Source organism: Candoia aspera, chromosome 4 (genome assembly GCF_035149785.1).
Source record: "Candoia aspera isolate rCanAsp1 chromosome 4, rCanAsp1.hap2, whole genome shotgun sequence".
NCBI classification, from domain to species: Eukaryota; Metazoa; Chordata; class Lepidosauria; order Squamata; family Boidae; genus Candoia; species Candoia aspera.
Window position 1 is genome coordinate 65,262,539 of NC_086156.1, and position 27,448 is coordinate 65,289,986.

General features: G+C 38.4%; 1 protein-coding gene across 1 annotated transcript in view; it reads right to left on the bottom strand.

Moving 5' to 3' along the window:
* The window catches only part of FHOD3 (formin homology 2 domain containing 3), a 311,906-nt gene that overhangs the window by 98,395 nt on the left and 186,063 nt on the right, over positions 1-27,448 (bottom strand). The window contains exons 10-14 of the mRNA XM_063300332.1: positions 25,577-25,815; positions 17,758-17,856; positions 15,728-16,090; positions 7,670-7,804; positions 5,816-5,866 (exon numbers count right to left, since the gene is read on the bottom strand). Coding sequence (XP_063156402.1) covers positions 5,816-5,866; positions 7,670-7,804; positions 15,728-16,090; positions 17,758-17,856; positions 25,577-25,815 — 887 coding nt within the window. The remainder of the gene's footprint in view (positions 1-5,815; positions 5,867-7,669; positions 7,805-15,727; positions 16,091-17,757; positions 17,857-25,576; positions 25,816-27,448) is intronic.

Sequence of the window (27,448 nt, forward strand, 5' to 3'; positions counted from 1 at the left end):
TCTGCCTGCGAGAGCGTGTGAGAGAAAAAGGCACAAGGAAGCAATGTCTTCCCTACTTTGTCAGTATATTGCAATAAAACAGCAGCAATAGCAAAATCTGAAGCATCTGAATGCATTATGAATTGCTTCGTGGTATCAGGATGCTTTAAATGCGGCTGGGATGCAAAGAGTTGCTTAAATTCTTGGAAGGCTGCTTGCTCCCTCTCCCAAAGGAATTTGGATCCTTTCTTCAAAATCTGAGAGGCTTAGCCCTGTCCCTAAATTTATGTATAAATTTTCTATAAAAATTGGCGAATCCTAGGAATTTTTGTACACCTTTCACATTGCGGGAGGGTTGCCAAGACAGAATTGCCTGGACCTTTGAAGGATCCATGGATATGCCTTCTGTTGATATTCTATAGCCCAGGAAATGTAATTCTGTTAAATCAAAGGCACACTTCTCTAGCTTGGGAAACAGCTTGTTCTCTCTCTGTCTTTGTAAGACATTACGTACATGGGTTGTAGCATCCTCAGAGAATATTAATAAGTCATCTAGATAAATGACCAGATACTTATCTAGTAAATCAGAGAAAATTTGATTCAAAAATCGGGAAAATATGGCTGCCGCATTTGCCAACCCAAAAGGGACCACAAGGTACTCAAATTTTCCATACCTGGTATCGAAGGCAGTCAGATATTCATGCCCCTCTTTCATCCAGATCAGATTGTACGCATTCCTGAGGTCCAACCTAGTAAAAATGCGGGCTTTCTGTAAACGATCCAGCAGGTCAGCTATTAAGGGAAGCGGGTAATTTTCTCTGACCGTGACTTTACTGAGGGAGCTGAAATCATGAACAACTCTCAAGGGTGCCTCCTGAGCTGCCGGTGCCAATGGGTCAGGCTTCTTTGGTATGAAGAATGTAGGAGCAGATGCTGGGGAAGTAGAAGGTCGGATGAAATCCTTTTGGAGATTAGTATCCAAATAATCTTTCAAGGTGGCTAGTTGCTTGGGCGACATGGGATATTGTTTCCTTGCTGGAATCTTGGCTCCTGGTATCAACTCAATAGTGCAATCACAGTCCCTATGGGGGAGTAGCGCTGTGGCCTCTTGTTCACTGAAAACATCTGCGAAATCTGCATACTTGGCTGGCAACTGCACCCCCCCCCGCTTCGATGACTGCGTTGGTTGCTGGAGAGAGAAGGGAGGCTTGAATCTTGTGGTGCCGGCATTCCTTAGCTGGGAAGGAGACTGCTCCCGTAGCCCAGTCCAACAATGGGTTGTGGAGCTTCAGCCAAGGTGTGCCCAGGATTATAGGTACATTAAGTGATGCAGTATCATAAAGTTTGATCCACTCAGTGTGGTCTCCCGTTGTTAGCTGTAAAGGTTCTGTGGATCTTCGAATTGGCCTGGCCTTGAGGGGCTGGCTGTCAATGGTCTTGACTTCTATGGGACGTGGCAATTCCATGGTTGGGATGTTGAGGTCTTGTACAGTCTGTACATCTATAAAATTGGTGGCAGCTCCAGAATCAACAAGAGCCTCTAACTTGACATGGTGCTCTGGGTTTACACGCATTATGACTGGTAAGTAGAAAAAGGATTGCCTGGAATCCTTGACATGAGCCCTTCTTAACTGATTGATGGTCTCCCTGCTGAGCTCTGTGGAGGGAGACCGACGGAGTTTCCCTGGTTGGAAGTAGAGGTGGAGGTGGCTCTTGGTTCTGCTGCTTGCCCTGGGGCTCTTACAGAATTCGCTTGGTTTCTCGCTGGGCAAGCTCTCACCATATGCCCCAGGCCTCCGCAGTAGACATAGAGGGCTCGCTCTCTCCTTCTCTGTCTCTCAGCCTCAGAAGCCTCCTGCTCGCCCCAATCTGCATTAGCTCCTCTGGTCCTGAGTAGAGAGATGCTGCAGAGAGAGCTGGAAATCCTGGAAGCGATCTGACGCCCCTGCCTCTCCCTGGCTGCAGCTGCATGAGCTCTTCTAGTCTGACATCTATGACCACAGACAACTGATATAAATCTTCTGAAGTAGCTGGTGTTCCCTGGCGCATCAATTCGTTTTTTATCTCATCCAGCCTGTTTGAACTGGTCTTTCAAAGCACTCTCATTCCAGTCCAGATCCCCTGCTAACAGCTTGAAATCAGCAATGTAAATTCCCACTCTCTTGTTGCCTTGCTTGAGCTTCCGAGTTTCCTGGCTGTGACCTCTATGATCGGGTCGTCAAAGTGTGCTCCGAACCTTGCCCGAAAATTCTGGTAGTTATCGAGAATTGGGTCGTTGTTCTCTACCATGGGAATAGCCCATTTGGCTTCTGGACCCTTTAGCAGACTTAAAATAAAGGTGACTCTGGTTCGGTTTGTTGGGAACTCTGCCAGTCTGCTGTCAAAAAACATTGTGCACTGGGTAAGAAAGGTTCTCAACTGTCTGGCTTCTGCCCCAAACTTCTCCAGTAAGCTGCCCTGGGATCTCAAGACTACTGGTGGAGCTGCTGCTGCTGGCACCGGCTGTGGGATGATCGGAACTGGTTTTTGTAACTGTTGGAGCATAGCTGCTTGTAATGTGTTGACCTGGAGATCTACTTGCTGCTGGTGTTGCTGCAAGGCTGCTGCCAATTGTTCTATAGCTTGTCGTAGTTCCCGGTATTCCAAAGACATATTGCCCCCCCCCCCAAATTTCTTTTCTTTCCTCCCTCTTTCAATGGGAGTTGGAGTTTGATAGGATTGATGTCCTGACTAAGCAAGAACCACACCGAGACGAGGAAGAAGTCTCTAGTGCTTTATTATTGCTATAGTAGACAGAAAATCTTACCAAACTGAAGAAGCGTGGGAAAACCCAGACAGATAAACCTCCAAAAGTCAAGACGGGTCTGTGCTGTATCTCTTTGAATGACAGCTCAAGCTCTCTAAACTATGCATGTGTTTTCGCCCCTGGATAGTGGCCCCCTCCTGCTCACCATCAGTACTCATGACAGTTCCCACCTCTGTCTCTCTCTCTTTCTGTCTCTCTCTCTCTCATACACACACACACCCCTCCCTGAGTTGGGGAGCAAATAAGAAAAAGGAAAAAAAAAACAGGCACATTCTCACTTTCTTTGCTGGCTCGAACTTGCTGGCTTATCAGGAGGGTTGCCAATGACCAAAATATGACATTTGTTACAAACTTAATCAGAAATATGACATAACACCTTTAAAAAGTCAAAATATGACTTTTCAGGCAAAATAAATAGCATCTAATTCCCACCAGATTCTCTAAAATGTGTTTTAATTTACTTATAAATTCAAATAAAGTTTCCAGAAAAAATATGACTTGTCACAGAAATCCTCATCCTACTCATGAATGTGTCCTCATCAAAATGGAGAGATTATTGAATGGTGTGCTGCAAGACTCAGTTCTGGGCTCTGTTATTTCAATATTTTTAGTATTAACTTGAAGTGGTATGGTGAACACTTATGGTAGCAAGGTACATGCTGTTGTCTTCAAGAACAAAATGGTTAGGGACTGCCCCTTAAAGACTCCCGTGGAACTCCCCTGGTAAACTTCTGTTTGCTGTCCCTATTCATTCACTTCATGAGTTTGTTCCTTGGAAACTAATGCCTTGCATTCCTCTTATAGCCTGTGCTTATCTAGGAGGAAGCAGTCACTGAATCATCCACGATAGGCAATTATTTTTTCTTTTCCTAGTTATAGTACAAATTAACTAGTTTTTTGTTTTCTTTAATAACTTATTTATTCTACTGCTGGCATACTTATAAAACAAAAATGCGTCATTATTAGTATATGAATCTACGCTTTCAATCTTTACTTGACCAATTATGTCAGCTAATGCTCTTTCTACATGGAAGAGGAATGAGGAGCTGGGTGGTTGTTTTTCTTTTACAGAGACTTCACATCCTACTTTGCCTGTGTGTGTATATGTGTGTGTGAAAGAGAGAAAGTGAGTGAGTGAGTGAGAGAGAGAAAGTGAGTGAGAGAGAGAGAGAGAGAGAGAAAATCAGCTGATTCTGTTTGTGGGACAAATTACCCGGGGGGGGGAATTCTATTTAGGCCTCTTCCTCATGTCCATGTTAATGTGCATTCCTCCTGTCCCTGAGTCAACAGACAAGGATGTTGATATACATTTGTATTGTCCCTATTGCTGAACTTTATGGTGTCTCAGAAACAATGTAGTGGTGTTCTTTAAGATTAAAGTGGTCCTGTCCTTATAGCTTCAGGGTAGAGACTGGTAGATTTCTCAACTTCTTTCCCTTTCTACCTAGTGTTGCCACCAACTGCTTTCATGACATGTGGCAGGGTGGGGTTGGGGACTTTGAGCATAAGCTTGAAACTGAGTGTCTAGTCACCTAGGGTAAAGTGCCTCAGTAAATGCAGCACTCTGCTGTCAGTTAAAACAATATCCTGTCAGTTAATTGTCTGCTGACAATTAAAAAAATATTCTGGGTATCAGTGGAATGAGAGCAAGCTTGCAGGCATGTTAAAAGAGTTGCCTCCATATCATTTTCTGACCCTCCCACTGACCTGTCAGCCAGGTTATATATTCTGAAAGTTTTCTGGAAGACAGGCATTCCCATGTCAAAACAAACAACATGGAATGCAGTGTGATGGGGCAGAGGAGAATGCAGGGTGGAGAGGGAGGGAGCTTAGAGATATAGTGACAGAATCCACTCCCACTTCATCCTGCGTGCCTCCTGTGCTACACTGAACTGTTAGCCACTCTTTCTACCAAGAAGTAATAAAGCCATGCGAAACCCATTCTCATCAGGACCAGCACATTTGGAATATACTCATTTGAGGCACAACCAGCAATCTGTCTCTTTCTGCTTAAAGCAACCAGCAATCCCCGTTTTTGTATAGATAAGTCAGCAGTCTTTTGAAACACTGATGTTTCAAAAGCTTAAAGTGATGCTTCAGAGGTATAAAAGCAGGTCTACTGGTCTTCCAGAAATGTATACTTCTACTGAAAAGAGCCTTAGAGACATACTGGCAGAATGGCTAGTCTTCAAAACTGAATACTCTTAATTCTTAGAACAATTTTATTTATATTATTCTTAAAGACATTATATTGCATTGCATCATGTAATACTGTAGAATATTTTAACATATATTTGAGCAAATAAATTGGATTTATTTTCTATCATGAAAATGTTCCTCAAATATTTTGAATCTGGTTTGCCCTTAGAAATATACTCTATCTCTTAACTCCTTTCAGATTGTAAGCCAACTCTGCTTAAAACAGGAGCACAAAATATGCCATCTGGCACTGTATCCAGTGAACCTGTGAACTAGCTAGTGATGGTCAACTGTTTTTTCTTTTTCTTTGAAAAAAAAAGAATAATAGAAAGCATAACTGCAGTATATAGAGAGAAGATATGCAGGTTTATGAAGGAAGTAAGATGATGATGATGATAATAGAATTAAAAAAAAATAAAAGTGATCCAATCCACTGTGGAAGTTGGCTGTGCCTACTTCTGGAATATGGCCTTCACCATGGTATGCAATGGCCCTTGAGCTGATAGAAGTTGCACACCCAGGGTTGAGAAGATAAATGAATAGACATTTTTAGGGGCAACACTGCTTCCATCACTTGTATAACAAAATATGGCAGTGAGGATGAACAGATGCTAAAGACCCTACTAGTTCAAATATTATTTTTGTGAAGTTTTCAGTAATTATCAATTCCTTTTCTTGACTCTTCTGTATGTAACAGTTTTGTATGCATGTCTGCATTATGTCCTTTTTTGCAAGTTTGCTGTAGTCAGAAGTATGTTTACAGAACCATGCACCTCTTAATAATGGATATAAGAAATACAAAGCAGCCAAAAACAGGGACTAAGTACAAACCTCTCTTCTCTTGCTTGTCTTAGCTCTTCTCTTTTATCTAGATAATTTCGACTAAAAAAGAGATATGCACAAAGTTACAGGTAAAATAAAAACAGGAAAGAACAGTAAATTAAGCAACAAAAGAAACAGAAACCAGAAAAAAAGGAACAGCAAATGAAGCAAAAATAGCTAATGGGTAAGCTTTGATGAATTTCTATAATAAAATATATAATGACTGGAGTATACCGTCTCGTTTAGTGACTGTGTTCTGTTCCAATGGCTTGGTCATTAAGTGAAATGGTCGCTAAGTGAACATGCGACTGATAGAGAGCAAGTGAGAGAGATGCTGATAAGATCATTGGTTGCTGCCATCTCATTCAGCTCAAGTTCTCTCCTACAGTGTCCTGTGCCTTTTTCCTTTTTTTTGCCCCCTCACTGGGTGGAGAGATTGCTTAAACAAGCTATCTCTTCCTGAGCTGCTTTTATCCACAGCACAGTGCATTCCCAGAAAGTGCTAACCACAAGTTAACAAGCTCAGCCCTGTAACCTTAATTAGTTGATCAGAAACATCTGGCCTGATCCAGCAGCTGCCTGAAACTGACCAGACCTTAATGAATTTCACCCTGAAGGCTTTTGTTTTCTTAAATGTGAGCATCCCCTTTTAGTATGAAGGTAAGTTGGGAGAAAGGGTTTAAGAGCCCGCTACAAGTATGCAATTCAAAATTGTGTTTAAAATCACAATGAATTTGACTGGGAGTGGAGTACCCACAGCTTTTCTTATGAAAGGTAAAAGTTGTCTGTAGTTAATAATATTCAATTTTGTTATTACGTGACATTATATCAAATATATCTGAAATCCTTGTTGGGGAGGGGGGAGTCAAATGAAACCATTCATGCTAAAGCCTTGTTCTTATGATCTTCAAACTGTATTGATTGTCTCTCCAAACAGAAAGATTCTTCTACCCAGAGAATTAGGTTTTCTTCCACACTGAGAAGGATGAAGTTTGGATGTATTTCTTAAGCAAGGAAAGGGTACTCCTGTTTAACTATATTTTTAGCAATTTTTATCAGATTTTTTTCCCCTTGAGTTCAACTTATACTGTTTTGGGTAAGATGAATGTGAAGGCAAAAACACAGATATAGGACTCTGTGTGGATTTGAAAGACATGGGAAAAAGAAACTGCATGGCACCAGCCCAGGCTTTCTCCCCTGAGGCAAGTCAGCTAAGCAAGGAAAGTATGCCAGAATATATAATTATTTTTTCCCCAAATTATTTCAGGTACCAAGGGTAAGTGGGTAGAGACTATACCATTCTAAATCTCTCAACCTTGGGAGCTTAGATGGGGCTGTCATACTGTTTTCCTGAGTAAGGAATAAGATTAAATGGTATTTTACAACTGAGGATGTCTCTCTCTATGTGGGAACCCCCTGTCTTTTGAAACTGCTGGAATCAATCAGTCACAGTTCTACAGCAAAATAAGCAACATTCCAAGCAATGATCTGCTGCCTCAAGTCCTCTATAAACAGAACAATTTGTAGTTTGGAAGATACATTTGTGCTCTCCTCCATGACATGCTGCCTCCTGGGCAAAACAACTAAGCACCACAATAGTCAGGGATACTGAACTTCAGAACAAAGGATTTACAAGTTAAAATACATGAGTAAATGTCTAGTTCTCTCACACACACACACCTCAGGCTGCCCTGTCTGGCTATAAAATCTAATCTTGAGTCTCTATGCCACAGTTCCCAGTTTTCTTAGATGGAAAAATACAAATTAATGCGGAGATGTGAGCAGCAGCAGCAGCAGCAGCAAATATTTTTTAAATCTACCATATTCATTAAGGTAACAAACCATTAAATAATTCTTGCTTACTTGAATTTATTTCTCTCTTCACGTTCTATTCTTTGCAGCCTCTCCTCTCTCTCCTGACGTCTCCTTTCTCTTTCTGCTGCCAAGGACTCTTGGTGTTGCCTATATGATGAGGTAAGGAGGCCACCCAAAGATGTCCTATACGTGAAAAGAAATATTCACTGTGTTAAAAATAAATCATTGCCCTATTTATTTTTTCTTAGTTAAAGAAATTTTGTTAATTAAATCATGTATACTATAAACTATTCTTTCAACAGATATTGTATGCCTAAATAGTATAATGTCCTTTCTTATTTATACAATAATGCTTTCCTAGCTCTAACTAAAAGATGAATGAGCAATTAAAGGATGCATATCTTTTAATTGGACTTAAGTCAGTTTTCTTAAAATCTAAAGTAAAGTAAGAAAAGTTAATTTATTCAATTAAGTCATTACACATTACTTCACTAATCTAGTAGAAAATTAACATTCCCATTCCTTTAATATTCCCTCCAATGTGTGAACAATGTAATCTTTCATTATATTTCCAAATGTAATTAACTCCTCTATAGTTGTGGGCCAGCAATTTGACAGAAGTTACCAATTATCTAGTGCATGAGACTTAAAAGCTTATCTTCAGACATCTATATCATTGTTTTGTCACTTACAAGCAGTGATGATATTGAGAGAAAAGATCAGTATTTTGCACCATGAGTCAAATATCATCATGCAGAACAAGACACCATATGATAACTGGTAACATTTATACTATAAAGGACAGTTAAAAGTGAGATTTTTTTTTTGAGTTCTAAAGTATTCCTTCAATCATTATCCACTGGGGACTCAATACAATGACATTGGCCTTGGCCAAGTCCCAGAAGATGTCCTGATTACCAGGAAACACACTGAGGCGAGGACTTGGTCTCTAATATTTATTAGTAGTACTTAACAAGAATCCTAACAAACTGAGAAAGCGTGGGAAAACCCAGCCATATAAACCCCAAAGGTTAAGGCGGTCCCGATCTGTGTCTCTTTGAATGGCTGAACAGTTCCTCAGTGCTACGCATGCGCTTGACAGTCTGGGTGAGAGCCCCCTGCTCGCCATCCTTACTCATGACAGAAGAGGTGAGAATGGACATGTTCAGCTGTTACTCGTTTTGTATAAGCTGTCCATCTATAGTGGTGTTTAAAAGTTTGTGAATCCTTTTGAATTTTCAATATTTCTGCATAAATATGACCTGGATTATTTTCCTCAATAAATAAATGAACAAGTATAAGGTTTTTGACTCATTTAATTGGGTTCTCTTTAGGACTTATGTGGAATACATATCACATTTTAGGTCATACTTACGCAGTAATATTGAAAATTCAAAAGGGTCACAAACTTTTAAGCACCACAGTATATCTGAATACAGCTTTATTGTCAAACCCATTCAGTGTATAGTCAATTACTAGACTGTTCCAGAATAATACAATCATAGAACAGCAACTCTTGGGGATGGCTAGCTCCCTAGAATTGCCCTGTTTTGCTTACAGATTGAGAGAGAACTTTGCCATCTGGATTCTATTACATTTTAGTATATTTATATTTTATATTTTGTAGTTTATTTATATTATTGTATACTATTTATTACATTGTGGTTGTTTTTTACTGTAAACCACCCAGAGTCCCTCCTTGCGGGGGAGATGGGTGGTGATATATTTGACTGACTGACTGACTAAATAAATAAATATATAAAGTTGGAAGAGACCTTAGACCTATGTAATTCTGCCTTTTGCTCAGTGCAGGATCTGCTAAAGCATTTTGGATAGATGGCTATCCAGCCTGATTGAAGACCTCCAGTAAGAGGAAAACACTACTTTATAATACAACCCACTCCCTTTACCATCGGAAAAGTCTACCTAATACCCAATCCAAATCTACCTCTGTGCAGTTTCAACCATTAGTTCCCATCTGCCTCTACCGAGCAACAGGGAATAGATCTTATTTAAGCACAAGCTTAAATAATATAATCAAACATTTAAATAATTGAATATTATAAAATATTAAAAACAAGTGTCAAATGCTTACCAGCAATCCTAGTGTCTTTCAACTCAATGGCTACCATAGTTGGACACTGATGTTCTAGCAAACAACTGAGTAAATAGTGAGTGCACTTTTAATTCTATCTTATCTAAAGTAAAAGGACTAAAGAAATGGTAAGATGAAAAAAGGGGAGTATGTTTTACAAACATTTTTGCCCCCATGAAATGTGCCTCTCTGGATCTTTCTTTAAAATTTAATTAATTTATTTTATATCCAGCCTTTATTATTTTTATAAATAAGTCAAGGCAGTGAACATACCAAATACTCCTTCCTCCTCCTATGTTCCCCTCAACAGCAACCCTGTGAGGTGAGTTGGGCTGAGACAGAGTGACTGGCCCAAGGTCACCCAGCCGGCTTTCAAAATTCCCTTCTATTTGTTGGGAAAAAGGCCAACATAGTTCAGGCAGAAAATAGATTGAAAAGTATCCTTGGAGTTTCCAGCAGTTTACTTGAAACACTCTTCCCCTTTCTTTTTGGAGTGCCGTGCTATGAACTGGCATTGCCTTTTTAGGTTAATCACTGGTTTCATAGTTGTGTATTTCTACAAAAAGTACTATATCTATAGTATCTAGTAAAATCTTATGAAAATTCTTCCCATCTTCACAGACCAATTTCAAAAGAAAAATGTTTTTATCTTAATACTAGATCTTTCCTGTAAGATGTATCTCCATGCATATATTCGTTTGGGTGTGCTGCCTTAAGCTCTTTACTATACATTTTAAACTAATGATATTCCTGTAAGTTTCTTTGGATTTACTATCCTTGTATCTAGAGTTTGTGTGTGCTTCTTTTCCTCTTCTCCCCTTACTTTTACAGACAGGCCTGAATTGCCCACACCTGTATTCATTATCTGGGTTAGTTAGCGCTGTTCTTAGCTGGTCTCCCAGCTGTGACCCTTTTCTCCTTTGGCTGCCCTGGCTACAGGCTGGCATTTTTGATCACTGATCAGCATAAGAGGACAACAATCTACAACCATCCCAGCATGAACAGTCTACCCTGCTGTGGAAGAATAATTAAAATTTAGGATTACTAATGCAACTGTAAGGCTAAGCAACTAGAAATATATCAACACTAATAGAAATTTATTTGAATGCATTATATGAAGACCTAGCTCTCTGGAGAAGGCTCTGATGCTGGGAAAGGTGGAACAAAAAAGAAGAGGATGACCAGCAGCAAAGTGGATGGACTCAGTTACAGTGGGGATGGGTGTACTGTTGGAAGACTTGAAGGAACTGTTTGGGATAGATAGTAATGGAGAAAATCTATTTATATGATCGCAAAGAGTTGACACTAACCTGATGGCACATAATCAATCAGTCAATCAAAATTTAAGGGCATGGTCTGTAGCTAATCTAATCATCAAACAGCATTCTTCAAAGATATACTTTTGACAAACTTTAATTTAGGTGTGGCTATCCATAAAGTCCTGTGCGTGATTAATTAAATAGAGATGGATCTGTTATGGGACTAATGATATATCATGCTTGTCATTTGCATAGGAATCCTTTCATGAAAAAGGAAATGTTAGGTAATAACTCTTCAAAGTTTGGACTGTGGGTTTCTTTCTGTTTCCAATGCATTTTGTTCCAAATAAGTAAATGCCAGCTAATTCTTAGTTTAGTCTCTCAAAGTGTCATGATCGTTCACACCGACGATTTTGATGGCAACCTTAGGGAACCTGCCCTTGAGATTTCCGTAAGTTTAGACAGTATCCAGTATCCTCAATATAGTGGTCAACCTAGAATCTAGAATCTCTTGTCTTACCAAAATGGCCTTTTCTTACATAATGCAATTCTCCAATGGTTGTGAATGAATTTCTTAAGATCTCCAAGAATTGGTTCACAGTTTTCTTGATGTAGTAAGTAATCAGCCCTTTAAAACTGTAAGCTGGTAATGAGAGAGAAATCTACAGAGGATTTTATTAAAGACTGGAGTCTGTTTGTGGATTATATTATAAAAGTAGAGAAAAATAGTTTGATGATAAAGAGTTTTATAGATTAAATTAGGTGAGATAACATAAAAATTAAATAGTGATTATAATGGTATAAAAGAAATGGTTAATGGATCCATGAGGAATGTGAAGGGCAGAAGTGGACCATGTGTTTTTTAAATTAGATGCTTAGTTTTGTATTTGCAGGTTTATGTTTTTATACAGTATATGATTATGTACTGTGTTTTTACGATTATTTTATGAGTAGAATTTTAATAAAGTTTATATATAAAAATTGGTAAGTTGGGTTCTGAAAATCACAACTGATAGAAATCTTTGGGACTGTGGTAGAGTAAGGCCATTGTATGAAGCCCCCTTCTAAACTCAGCAGTTTTCTTAAGAACTCCAGCTACACATTGGCCTAGATGGAATAGTCTGACTCACTGGGGCTCCACAAATCAACACTTGTCCAGGGAGGAATTAGCAAAAGATGGGTTATTGTTTCACGAAGAAGTTTGAAAAGGACGGTGACTTTTACTCCTTCATCAAGTACAACTCTTCATGCTTTGTCTTCAGTTTTTTACCCAGATTCTGAACATAGTCCTAACAATCATCTATAAGGCTAGGATAAAGAATGAGATGGTTCTTTCTTTCTGCTTGGTGGTGAACTCACATTTTTGTTAGCACCTGAGGAATATGTGTCCACTGTTTCTGCACTTATAACTGAAAATGTATTCTTCCTCCCAGGTGTAGCAGACAGAATGGGCTCTGTACTACTTAATGCTTTCAATTCCCCTAAACTGTTGTTTGTATATCTTGGAATATACCTCAGTTAGTGACTGTTCACAAATTATGGTAATGAACAGTAGTAAATGGTAGTAAAAAAATAATTTTCCATTCAATGCATGCACTTATGACCACATTTTTGCACCTGACAACAACACATGCTGGAATGAGAGTAATGCTGACACTGCTGCATGAGAGAACTTTTATCTAAATGAGATGGCAGCAACCAGTAATCTTCACTGTCACTCTCTGTCATGTGGTTTGCTTAGTAACCATTTCAATGGAATGAATTGTGGTCACTAAATGAGGAGAGACTGTAGTTACTAGTTCATCAATAAGAATGGGGTTCTTTTCCACTGGTTACTGAAGTAGCCACTGGAGAAGAAGACACAGAAGTTTCTGCCTCTGCATATTTCCTGAAAGCCTTTTTACCACCATTTGCATATATTTATTAACAAACTTTTATCTTACAAAGCTTCTTCTGTAATTGGTAACCCTATCTTTATCCTGTAGCACATCCTTTCCTAATGTAGTTCATTCCAGATGTATTGGAAGTATATCTGGAGTGTACCAATTTGGGGAAAAATTCTATATAGTTATGTCTGCTCAGTGCACACAAACAGCTTCTCTTCTTCTGTCTACAAAGAAATGCCAACTCTATCCACATTCTGAAACTTCTATTCTAAAGCATCTAAATATTTCTGTATGTGAGCTTGGGGATCAACTACAGTATAATCAGGCTGTGTATAATATCCATAACAGTCCTTCTCAGACCTCCTCTGTCTTTGCTATTGGCCAAATCTGCGTAATTTCTTTAATGTGCTGGATCCAGGCACCATATGCTGCTTTCCCAAGATCCCAGAGATATCGCCATTTGTGACCATCCCTGCTGGCTTCTCACAACCAAAGTCAATGGGGAAGCCGGCAGGGAAGGTCACAAGTTGCTTTGTTAAGTCCCCCTGGCCTTCCTGCACTAGTGCCATCCTCCTCCTGGACTTCTTGTGCTCACTGTACAATGCCTCCTAAGACCTCCCCCTGCCTCCCCCCCACGGCACCACTGCACTCCTTACTTGGGATTCCTACCCCTTCCTGTTTAACGACCCACACATCTTGGGGTTACGACAGCAACCAGACTGCCAGGATTGTCATTGCTAAGTGATGCGGTCATGTGACTGCACTTTATGGCTGTATTGCTTAGCGACGGCAATCCCGGTCCCAATTGCTGTCATAATCTGAGGACTACCCATAGTCTGTTTAGATTACAGCAGTCTTTAGGAAAGCAGTCTATTAGGAAAGATGTTCTTTTTTACTAAGAAATGTGTAAGTTTGTCTTTGGATGAAGTTTTATGATTTATAAACTTCCAGTCCGTATAATTAGTTGAAAAAATGTTAGGCATCTGCAACAATTCTATTGGATATGCTGTTTAATCAAAGCAAAATAAAATGTGTCCTCCAGCCAACAAAAATAAACCTGATGGGGTGTGGCTTGGCAACTAAATGAAATTAAGTGGATGCCCATTATCTTTAAGGGCTTAAGTGCACAATACCCTTAGGAAAACTAAATAAAATGACATGCTTATAACTAATTTTTAAGGGATATTCTCCAAAGTGAAAACATCTTTAGAGAAGCAGAAGAAACCAAATGTGCAAATTTCAAGCTTAAATAGTGAAGATGATCTCCTAAATATGGTGAAAGCAGAGAACAAATGAGAAAGGAACCCTTATAGCTTCTGAATTGAAGCTTGACCCATCAGAAATTACAATTGCTGCTATGATTGAAGCTTTAAAGCCACTACAAAAGAAAGAGATAGAAAAATAAGATGGATGTCCTTACTCACAAAATATAATGAGGCTTTATAGTATAGAAAAATCAGTAAAGAGGTTCTGTTCTCAAAAGGGCATTAACAAAAACCTATACCCAACCTGAAGCTATGAACAGAACAGATTTTAAAAATCATTTAAGAAAATTTCCAAAAGTTCAAGGTGAGAATTTAATTTCTTTGGCTAAACTAATTTTTGTTTATTAAACAAATTTATATAGCCACCTGTCTCACCTAAAGCGACTCTAATTTAAGACACTGACTTTTGAAAGAGTCCATCAAGTTCTGGGTAAGTTGCCAAGAGAGAGTCCTATCTGAAGATATAATTACAGAAAAAAATTGCTGTCCTGGAATGGCTAAATAAAATGCCCAGATAACTAAAATTCTCAACTTGTTTTATCATATGATCTTGAATTTTCCAGCTATAATTTTTGAATTCTTTCTCATAAACCAACATTTTAGTTTTATCATAGTTAATTTGTAATTGATTATCTTGGCAATACTTGACTAGTGCCTCAAGTTGGCATTTTATAGGTTGGCGTTTCAAATTCAATCTAGTATGTGAAGGAACAGTATCACCTGCATATAACAAAGCACATTTTACAACACTATATTTATTATTATTATTATTATTATTATTATTTAGATTAGAAGCTGCCCAGCTCCAGAATGACTCTGGGTGGTTTACACTGAAAAAAAGAAGAAAAAAAAGTCCTATGTGACTGGACAAACCACACTGTACTACTATTGCAACAACAGTTGGAAAATTCTTGCTAAATTTTAGGCATTATTATCCTTATGCTATCAATCTTATAGAAGTCCATGAATATGATTTTCAAATTTAGAAATGAATCTTACTATGAGATTATGATGGTTCTGATCATACTTACCTGTCTGCTACTAGTGAATATGCATCACTTTGACTGATAGAAATAGAAGCTGGCCTAAAATCTACATATTAAGTGTTCGAATACTATCTAATACCATAGTTCCCTGGTATATAAATAGAAGAATGCTTGGCAGCACACTGAATATAATATATGCCAGAATCATACAAGGTGTAATTTCAGGGAAGATAATTTAAATCTCTTAAGAGTTGGTGAGTTTGCATGATTTTAGGCAAACTTCCACGATGATGTCCAGTGTGTAACTAAATTACTAACAACTAGGATAGGGCCTGTAAGTGCTGGGAGTCTACAGCTCTGTATTACAGTGTACAACAGTGAAATTAAAAATGTGAACTTCGAATAAGGTAACTACATTATGGAATGATTTAATTTGGATTTTGTCACACATTTTTTTTTACAATAAATTCTGTTTATAGCTTGGAGATAAACTCTGCAAAGGAATGAAAGAATTCCAAAGACCCCCAAAATGATGAGTTGGCTATCACATTTTTTAACTGCGGCAATCTAATTATCTTTTTAAAAGACATCCTTGAAACCGCTGAGAAGTGCTACCTGTTTTCTCTGAACTCGTCTGCTTCCTTTTCTTTCATTGCTGTTTGAAGCTCTTCAACATCATACGAGAAGAGGTGAAAGGGGCTATATGGTACATAAGGTAATTTCTCAACATTTGGAGATGCCTTTGGAGTAACACATGATGAATTTTGGGAAGAGCTGTTGAAGACGGATGAGGAGAGTGATGAATGATGAGAAAAAGGGTGTGAAGCAACTAAATCAGTCACAAGGGGTGATGAGCTCCTGGAAATATTTGTTCTACAGTTCCTGGGAAGTCTTTCATCCTGAGAAATAACACCTGAGATGGTTGAAGTATCAGAATTCTGTGAAGCATGTTTAACCTTCTGTATTTCTGAGACCCCACTGGATAGAAAAGGCAGATGAGAAGACAGGTAAAGAAAGGTAGAAAAAGGAGAAAATGCAAGTATCTCAATAAACAGGTTATGCTGAAAGCAAACAGAAATAACTACAGTAGAAATTTAGTTATACACTTATGTATCTGTCAGGAAGACAGAAGGAACTCTTGTCAGAATTGTCAAATTTTGAAGTTTGAAACCATGTTATGGTCACTCTTATAGAACAACTTCTACGTATTGTGGATTGCGAGTTCACAAAACATATCTTGTGATATATATGGCCAATCACAAAGTACTTTCCAGAAGGGAAACTGGTAAAATTTTTGGAGGAAGGTTTCTTCAAGGCAGTCTCAATTCCTGGTAATGCCTAGGAAAGTCTGTGCAGTTTTCTTGGCAACATTTTCTTAAGTGGTTTGCCATTACCCTCTTCCCAGAGCTGAGAGAGAGTGACTGGGTGAAAGTCACACAGCAAGGAAGGACTGACTAGAACTCACAGAGTCCTGCTTTCAGCCTGGTGCCTTAATCACTGCATCCAATGGCTCTAAGTTCTAGTGCTGCAAAAATGATTCTTAGCATCACACCTTACCCTTTTGAAGGTTGTAACTATCTTTTATTTTAATCCTTATAAAGGATGATACTTTGTTTTGTCAAATACCAACTTCTCATTCAGATTTTGTTTAAAAAGGCATTTTCAAAAATTAAATATAAAAGTCAGGTAGAAAGTTGCATGGGCACACTGGTACTTATCAAAACTATGATATCTACTCATGCCCTTGGAGAAAGCTTCCCCAAATGAGTCCACTGCAGTATTTATCTATAAATTTGCCTTTCCCACCTATAAATTGTTGAGAATTTCAGAAAATAGCTCCTGAAACTCGTATCCTCTGACATATTTGGAAGAAATATATTTGGTCAAGTAGGTCTTTTTCTCTGCTCAAATTAAGAGTGAGAATTTCTGGATATAATTCAGAATGGAAATGTCCATGAAAGAACTTTTTTTTACCCTATTAAAAATAGTGGCTTGTACTAAATATTGTCTTCTACGTTTTTTTTTTAAAAAGGGTGCAATCATATGATTCCTGTGAAGGTATCTCATATGCTACAGAATATTATGCAGTTCTCCCTCTGCTATCAGAGGGGTAAGTCCACCACAGAAGTAATCTAGGCAAAGTTGGCGTTTCGTAGCACTGTAGTTGCCTGCCTGAGGGAGCTCTATTAGAGATGAGGAATTAAAAAACAAACAAAAAAACCCCATAATCCAATGAAAAAGGGATGAGAGAAAACACCCTGATTCTGGTGAGCTTCTGTTCTGGCTATGCAGAGAAGAGTTCAGGAAATGTAATTCTTCCACTGCTTTTGTTTTTTGTTTTTTAAAAAATACACAATCAAAAAACTCAATAGGTTTATTCCAACTTAATTATGGTAAAGTAAAACCACTGAAATCAGTGGGATAAGACATTCATGACTAATTTATATGGGTATACTCTAACCATGATTAAGTCTGGATGCAAGCTAATATACGTAGAAGGAGACATTATGTGTAGATTTAATTTTAGTAAAATATACATTGTAACAATACTGTATACTGAAATATTGCAAAGGTTTGTTGTTAGTTTAATGAGATGTTTATTTCAAAAAGTCTTGAAGATATTACTGAGGTAATGATCCTAGTACCTGGCTTTGACCTGCCTAGTAGCCTCTTCCTCCCCCTCATCCTCTGTACTGGACTCTGTGACTGGCTGTTCTTCTTCCTCCTCGTCATATGCCTCCTCTCTAGGACAAAACAAGGTAGAGGCGTGCAAGTTGGACAGCAATACAGGACACGTGAGAGATATAAGGAGATACTATTAGCAAAACAAAATAAAACTAGAAATGAGAGAAAAGAAAAAAGGTCAGAGACAATTAAAATGCCAAAACATGGATTATATCTGCTAATAAAATGAGGCAAGAAGTAATTCAGATCAGATTTTCAGTGACTTGGGGAAGACTGGTCTGAAGCAGATTTGGGACCTCAAAGGACATTCCAATCTCAATCAGTTTCTGGGGTGCTTTGCTGCTACACAGTGACACTGGACAACAAGAAAAAGAACACTCATATGTAAGATGCCATGGTGGGATGGAGAGACAAGGGAAGTAATGAATTATCTGTCAAGTGATTAATGCATCTGTTGTCAGGTTAAAGTGACTTTAGCAATCAGACCACCACTGAGCTCTGAGAACTGAAGAGAACTAAGGATATCTTTATTATTTTTAGTATTTGTTTCAAGTGTCTCTGCTTCATTATTGTCAGTGTCTCATATGTTGTTATGGGATAGTGTATTTTTAGTTGTTATTAGCTAGCTTTTTTTCATTTGTTCATCAGTCACTCTACTCTTCTGTTTTGTTCTTCCTCCTTCCTCCTATGGATTCTATTCTCCAATCCTTTTTTTCAAAGACATAGTGCTATTTCCTTAAAAAAAAATTACCTTTCCTGTAATATTGCCCCTATACTTCATCCAGATATTTGGTTCATTTTGTTTTATTGTAATTTTCTATTTTGTGTATAATCTGTGTGTAGTTTCGTGTCCTCTTATTACTTCTATAGGTAGTGTCATCTCCCTAACTCAGTATTGGTCCTCTTAATAAAATACTTCAGAGTCCATGCTTTAAATTTTTTCTTATTATTTCATCTCTCTAAGTGGTATCCTTTCTATGCTGCCTCTATTAAGTTATTTCATATTCAGTTCTTTTCTGTATTTTAGGAATACTCTGTGTTTCTGAGTGTGTGGTGAGACACATATCCATTTCTCCTTCTGTATACCATAATAATATTGCAGCAATGTTCCTACCTTTGGAGAACTTGTGCTAAATTTCAGTCCTTAAGTCGTCACTCTTACACTGTGAGTTCAATTCTCTATAAGTTTATTCAGTGTAATAGATTGTGATTGTGATTCTGCTCCCTCTGCTGTTGGTGAATATGTACTGATCCATCCTGACTGATCTTTGTGCATTGAATATCATCTGAATACCACAATTCTGTGGTAGATAAGACAGGGGTTGACAGCACTGTCTACACACAAACAGTTACAAACACACATGGATGCACATGTGCACACATAGTCACCATCACCTCCTTTAGCTAATAATGATGCTTCATGCAGAACAGTGGCAACCTAATGGCTCCCATCACTACTCAAAAGAGGATTAAACAGAAGATCCACAAATACCTACGGTTGAAGATTAGATTGTTAAATTAATGGACTTGGCTCAAATGGCTAAATTAACAGTACTAATAAGAGAATACTCTGTTTCTGGATTTATATCTACTTGGCAACCACTTTTAGAGTACTTGCTTGTAATAGAAAAAAAATGAAGTTTTGACTTTGGGTTTTAGTGATTAAATGGTTTGTTTTAATAGAAATAATGTTATGATAGTTTAATTAATGGTAAGAGATTAGATTTGTAAATTTATATCTGTATTGGAGGAAGTCACTTTGTTTGTTTTCTCTCTATTGCCACTTGTATAGTTTTTTCTTTTTTCTTTAAGTTCTGATTCTATTTATTCTATACTTCCTTTTTTGTATCTTAATTATACTTAAAAAAAATAAAGTTCTATATACACAAAAAAAAGAGGATTAAACAGGAATGTAACCTGGCCCTTTTATTATTCAATTTTTATACTAGTGACATTATATAGACCATTGCCAAATGTGAATTCCATACTTCAACTCTAGCTCACAAATCAATTTTCATTCTTTTACATGATGATGATGTCATTTTATCTCTGACCCAAGTCATAGGCTTTAGCAAAGCCTACAAGTGCTAGTGTCATATTGCTATGATGAAAAGCTAGACATTTAACTACTCACAATTGAAGACACCTGTATTTACCAAATGTCATTATTCCATCAATCAGAAAATCAGTAACAACCATACTAAGCATGCTGAGGCCTTCAAATATCTAGGTCTCCATGACCTTGCAACACAGAACTTCACTTGGAGTTCTCCACTCACTAGCCATTGCATTTCCTTGTCTAGAGCTTGGATGAGCCTTTGGAGAGGCCTGTAATAGATTCTACTGTTTGAAATATTGGCTGAAACAGATATCTGTCTGCTAGTACTGGCCCAGCTTATCCTGTAAAATAAAATTACTACTTCTTGCAATGAAATAATTTCTGATCTGGCTCACTGTGGTCTCTCAACCCATGCTGTATTAATGCTGGGTCCAGAAAAAGCAGTGGCTGAGGTTAAACAGACTTACAAAATGATGTATCTAAAATACTGTATCATCTCTTCAGAGACCTTGGCAATACTCTTTATGCCATCTCTAATATTTTAAAACATTCACCTGCACATAAAAAGGCATTCTCACTGGTGAAATTTGAGCTTTCTTTGGCTATATGTAAGATGCCATATTGATGGAAAAATACAATTTAATTAGATAATGATCTTAAGGGGATAATCTCCTTAAAAGTGTACAGAAGCAGGAAAAGATGTCAGCACAGTTAAAACAGAGACAGACAAGTATTTTCAGCTCCCAAAGCCTTGGATGTCCCCAGCCCTTTCAGCTGTTGCTACCAAATTCCAAATGTTAATCTGCCAAAAGAAGAAATGTATTTAATATACAGGGACTAATCATATTAACAGTATTTAATCAAATTTAGTTCCCATCCAGACATCACTTACTTTTTGGAGGGTGATCCCCACCATGCTATTTAGAGGTGAAGTGCATAATGTACTGCCCCAAATGTGATAGAGAAATTAGACAGCATCATAGACACGTTCCTCTTATACTCAAGCAACAGAAGGTGAAACAATCGATTATGGAGACCTTGGGTAGGGAAAAGGTATAGGATGACAGATTTCAGTGTCAACTCAGCCTCACCTACTGATTAGTTATGTTTGTAACACCTAAATAAAAGGTCTCTCTCAAAAGAAAAGAAAAAATCAGCACTGCAGGAGTCCTGGCAGAAACTTATCCAATCAGTCAGGATGAGAGACTCATCCCTTTTCTGGTATATTACCAAAGGGCTGGGAAAATTGCTGACCCTTCCATCTAATCAGGAAACAACTCAAGTTTGGAAGGAATATTTCAGAGAGTTATATGTAGACCCAGCCAGCACTGAGAATGAGTGTCAGATTGATGTGGAGCAAGTTCAGAATTGGCCACCAGTTTTGGTTCAAGAGGTATGCCGACTGATCAAATCTCTTAAGATTAACAAGGCTCCAGGTGCTGATTGTGTTATGCCTGAAATGATTAAAAAGAATTCTAGTTGGTGGGCACCTCTGCTAGCATCTTTGTTCACATTTATAGACCTGACTGGTCACATCCCAAGAGACTGGGGGTTGGCAATAATTGTCCCAATTTATAAAAAGGGTAACAAGAATGAACCATGTAATTACAGGCCCATTAGCCTTTTGAGTGTTGTTAGTAAGTTATATGCTTAATTTAAATCTCAAATTACAAGACTGGATTGAGAGGGCATAATTCAAGATGAACAGGCAGGTTTCAGAGAAGGGAGATCAACAGTAGATCACATACTGGTACTACACCATCTTGTACAAAAATATACGTACAAAAAGAAATCATCCCTCTTTGTAGCCTTCCTTGATTTTAAACAAGCCTTTGATTCAATATCCAGAAATGTCCTTTGGGAAAAATTAAAAAATACAACTATTGATAGGCGCCTTCTCCACCTCATGCTGAAATTATATTCCAGTTCCACCTTAAGAGTGAGGTGTAACCCTCTCGGGACCCTCTCTGGCATAGTAAACGTCCAGAAAGGAGTGTGACAAAGATGTATTCTTGCCCCCACCCTTTTTAATCTCTAAATTCATTCGTGGACCTCTTACATAACATGGATATCCATGCACCCCACCTAGCACAGCGCAAAATTCCAATTCTCCTATATGCTGACGATGCTGCTTTAATTTCACAAACCCCCACTGGATTGAAAAGAGCAATTGCAGCAACACTAAGGTACTGTAGACAAAACCATTTGGTTCTTAACTTTGACAAATAAAAGTTTTTAGTTTTTGCTAAGAGAGCTAGGCAGCATTCCTGGAAGCTAGAAGGGCATAAATTAGAACAGGTCAATGTATTTAAATACCTTGGGGTGGTCTTCCACTCGAAAGGTACTTGGAATGCACACCAGAACTATGCAACGCAATCAGCCCTCAGGTCAACGAACTCCATTAAACGTTTCTTTTATACTGGCGGAGGACAATTAGTACCTGCGGCTTTAAAACTTTTTGAGGCCAAAACATTGGCTCAAATTCTCTATGGGGCACAAATAGGAATTTATATGAAGAAGGTGCCGCAGGAAACAGTCCAAACAAAATTCCTGCGATTAATTTTGGCCGGACCCAATGGTACATCTAATGCCCAGTTAAGGCTCGAGACAGGAATGCCTTCAATTCAAGTGAGGGCCTGGAAGCTGATGATAAATTATTGGCTAAAAATCCAATTTTTCCCAGTTGGTTTAACTCCTTTAGTCATAGTAGATAATTTCTCTTCACCCTGGAAGCAGGCGGTACAATATAAGCTGGCTTCGTATGGACTCTCTCCTCTATTCTTAACATCATTAGGCTACGATCAAGCCAAACAAATAGTCATCCAACGAATGAAGGACATGGAGTTCCAGAATGAACTTAATAGGCTCCCACAACATAACAGAATTTGGATAAACGGGCGTATGGGAACCAGCAAGATATCTCCTAAATTTAACATTTCCTAAGTTGAGAATCTCATTCTTTAAAGCCAGATTCACTATTCTCCCATCTGCACTACTCCAAGGCAGATACAGCAAAGTCCCCATAGCTGAGCAAATCTGCCCATGTGGTGAAGAGGAAGTAGAAACCATTTTACATGTACTGCTACACTGTAAATTTCACAGGGGTATCAGGTCTTTATTTACATTTTGCCCCTAATAGAAAAACTCCCTGGGTATCCAGATAATTTTTACGAGAACTATCTATGTCAGGATTTAAAACCTTACACTACGTGTACAGTTGCCAAATTCTGTGTTGCTGCAATGAAAATAAGACAAATCCAGACAAAGAAATAACTCCCTATTTTAAAAAGTACTTTTAAATTTGAAATATTTTAATAGATAAATTGTCAGGGGATATATATTTTTACTTTCCTTTTATAATTTCTTACCCTATAATTTCTAATGGTTTAGGCTCACACCATAAGGTAACAAATGTATTAATACAGTAATGGCAGAGTGAATGCTGTATCATTATGTGATATATTTTGTTAGTTCGTAGTTTATTATTGTATTTCTTGATTGTACTTTTTTTCTTTTAAACTTTGCTGGTCATTGACTGAATAAATACGTATCTAATTAAAAGGGCTTATCTAAATGATTCTTCAAAAGGACAAAATACGTATATCTACTTTATCTGTTTCATATAAACCAACATAACAAATATCACATGACTTACATGAGCTTCAGCCAAATTCCTGCTTTATATGTAACAACTAGCCATATGTGGCATATGCTTTTCAATATATTCCAACTGCACAATGTTTTATGCTCATCCTCAAAGCAATGTCTTAATTTTTAAGATAGAAAAACTGTCAAGCACAAATGCTACAGAAGCTGACAATAATGGTTTATAGCATATAATACGTACATGAATCAAATTCTAGGTAGAAAACAATATATGATTATCCATGTGCTAACGAATTATCATATAATGAAAAAAGATTTTTCATTCCATACACATGTTGTTCACTATATAAATGTGTGAATCCTTTTAAAAGGTTATTTCACATGATAAAAAAGTTATCAGAATTAGCAAGAATGTTTAATATGTGCGTATATCATATACAGAAAGCAATCTAGAGGATGAAATATGGAAATTGTGATTGATAGATATTTTATAGTTTTATTAAGCTGTCAGGAGGGAGAGAATGAGACCAACAACCAGTTTTTGGGGAGAGGGAGGAGGAGATATAATGGGAAGATAGATGGGAGTGAATTTATAGTTCTTTCTTTTTCATTCTTGGCTTTTGATTTTTTTCCTCCTAGGTTCTCTCCTTAAATGGGCATGCAGAAGGTTACTGTCATCATGTACAACAGTGCAGAGGTCTCAGAGAATGGGTCTGATACTGCTTGGAATGAGTTACTGACCTCACTGGCAATGGAGCTGCTCATAAGCAGGCTTCCCTTTTCAGAGAGCTCATGAATCAAACTGAGTGAACAAAGTTGTTAACATACAGTTTTACATACAAGCTTAATTAGAACGTTTAAGGAAAAGTCCAGGACTTGTAAGGAAGCTGACTCAACAAGTATTCAGACCCAGTGAGAGAATAGCAATGTTATAAAAAGCAGACTTTCCAACTCAAAGAAGAAGGTAGGGCAGCTGATATTTCCCCCTCTTTTCCAAGTGAATAACAAACTTAATAAAAACAGCTACAAAACTAGAATACACAATAAAATTGCAATCTATAAATTGATTTGGGATAGCAAAATGTATCGTCTTAAAAAAAAATCCCTGTAATTTGCACCTCACATTGTACTGTTTCCCCCAGATTTCCCCATCTTCCCTAGTCTTCATATCCTCCTTCCCAGCCTAAAAGGATGCATTGGTATTTATAACTATGAAACCCTCACCAAATTGAGACACATTTGAATTAACAGTTTGGTCTGTTCACTGTTCCAGATAAAATAGTAGTCCTCAGCTGTCTAGACTGGTACTATAAAATACTCTCTTTCGATTTTCAAATCTGAAAACTATTGTACCATAAACATAGATATGTATGGCAAAACACCTTCCCCCCACACACCACAAACCAAACTTTTAGATTAAAAATGAATGTATATCAGTGAAATAAAATTATTGATCTAAAATGCATGCTTGTAAATTGAAGGATATACCAGATTATGTGCACTTCTTCACAATAATTGGAAATGACAAAGATTACTTGATATGTCTGCAAGCATAAATGATCAAGGGTTTCTAGAAAGCATGAAAGCAGTATTGCATAATATGGATGTTACATAAATGGAAAGAAGTTACTAATTTCTTTAATTAAAAGCTAAGTAGGTGTTAAACCAGCGCTGAAATGACATATTTCAATGAACATATTCATTAAATAACTCCTCTTTTGCAATAGCTTCTTGCCCTCTTTTTAGCTCTTATATGATTGTGGTTACATCAAACCACAGTATTTTCATTTCCCCCGTATACTTTATCAAAAAAAGACAGAACTTGCATTCATTCCTTTCCATTTTCATTTTACTTGGAAAATTATTTAAGTATCAACTCCTACAGGTTGATACTTAAATAGTTAAGGAATTAATTGCTTGCTTTGTTTCATTTTTGGGAATCAGTAACTGAGCAAATAGCATGTTGTAAAAATGTTACACGTGTATATGTCACTTTAAGCAAAATTAAGCAGAATTGTGGGGGTGGAGTTATATCAACGAGTTATGAGTCACAGTAAATTGAAAATGTAGGAGGCAAAAAGAAACCAGGAACACTTCTTATCTCCTATACTTACTTCTCACTATATTCTTCAGTGTTCTGTCTATGGCCACACATGAAATTAGGGCTTGAATGAGTGCAGGGGCTGGCAGGGGCTGATAAAGTGCTCTTGACACTCTGGATGGAATGCCTCCTGCTCCTCCTACGTTCGAGCCCTCTTCGTTCACTGGAACCAAGACTGGCCCTTCTTCTGTCTTTGCAGCCAGTAGGAAGAGGTTCTCCATTGTCATCACCATCTTCATGTCTCAATGTCATCTGAAAAGAATGAAATGGAAAGTTTAGGGGATAATGCATATAATACATTCCTACACTGATTTATATGTTTGTTTTGTCTCACAGAGACATCTGGAAATGTCTTTTTATGACTGTTATTTATCAAGGATTCATTAATCTGGATTATGCAGGACAACAGGAGACTTGTGATGTTTCTTATACATGTTTAAGAATCAATTTGTCTATGCAGAAATTACAAATAGAACATACGCTCTCTCTTCTGTTCTTGCAGAAGAAGAATGCCGCCTGAGCCCTGGGAGACTAAAAGTAAAAGTAATAATGAAATCTTAAGTGCAACTCCCACCAAAAATATTGCCTGTCCCTTGTTATGTACCCTTGGCATGAAAAATGGAGACAGATGCTGGAATTTCCAAGAAGGATGGGGAGATGTGTATTTGTGGAAGGTTGAAAAGGCAGTGTGAAAGGGAGCCTTTTGCTGTTCAGATTCCCTACCAGTCTCCTTGTCATGTTCCCATTTCAATGTGCTGTTAACATTGTAACGTTTCACATGTCATCTTCTGTTCCGTGTTCCTTCACCCGGGGTTTTTCCATTCCTTCACCCTCCGTTGTTTTGAGGGCTTGGAATGTATGTTTGGGTTTGCGCTCCTGCTCAAGGTTACTTTCCCAGGCGCGTCTAACGGCTTCTAGCACCTGGGAGGGGGAGCGCCCTGACGAGGGATGGGGCGGAACTTGCTTACAGGCAAGGCTTTTAAGTTTGTATTTGGCGCGCTTTTGCTCATTCTCAGCTTTCTCTGTATTTGCATACTATTCCTTTAATAAATCAGTTATCTTTAAGCCCGAGCTTGTGAGACTGAGTGTTTGGGATTAGGCAACCGTTACATAAAGCTGAGAATCATTTCATCCATTTTCCGCTAGCCCCATCCAATCGTTGGATAAGAGGGAACGCTAGCGATGACAGAACCTCAGCTTCGCGCAAGTGATGGAAGCGAGGAGGAGCGGGAGGCGGCCAGAATCCGGCCAGCGCTAACCTCGAGAGCGCAAAGAGCAGCACGTCGGGAGTTGCGGGATATCCAATTAGATGAGCTGCTGATATCCATGCAGGAGAGCCTCAGGAGTGAACATAGAACTGTTATGGAAAGAGCACCGGGGAGGGGGTCTCCACAATTATCCTGGGAGCCCGAAGTCCCCTTGTCACCGAGGGTGGTGGTAACCAACCAACCCCCGGAAGAGCCGGTCACTCCAGCTCGTATGAGGGCATTAGAGGATAAAATGGATTTAATAGTGACAATCCTTAAGGATCTACCCAGAGATGCAGAGCCCACCCCGGAGGATTGGGAGGAAGTACCCCAGGCATAGTACCCTATCAACCAGGGGGAGAAGCAAGACTCGATCAGCCCGTCAAGGGGGGGGGCGAGAGGCAAGACCTCCTAGGGATCGGCCACCCATGGGGGCTCGGCGTACGCTGACATTCGCGGAACCGCCACAGCCAGCTGAGCCGGCAAGAAACTTCCCACCATTTGGAGTGAAATTCGATGGGGATCCCACTACGCTCTCCTTCTTTATCACTAATGCCAAGCATTATATAGAAGATTGGGGCCGGAACTTTCGGTCAGAACATGGCAAGATCAATTTCATTGCCAACAAACTGAGAGGA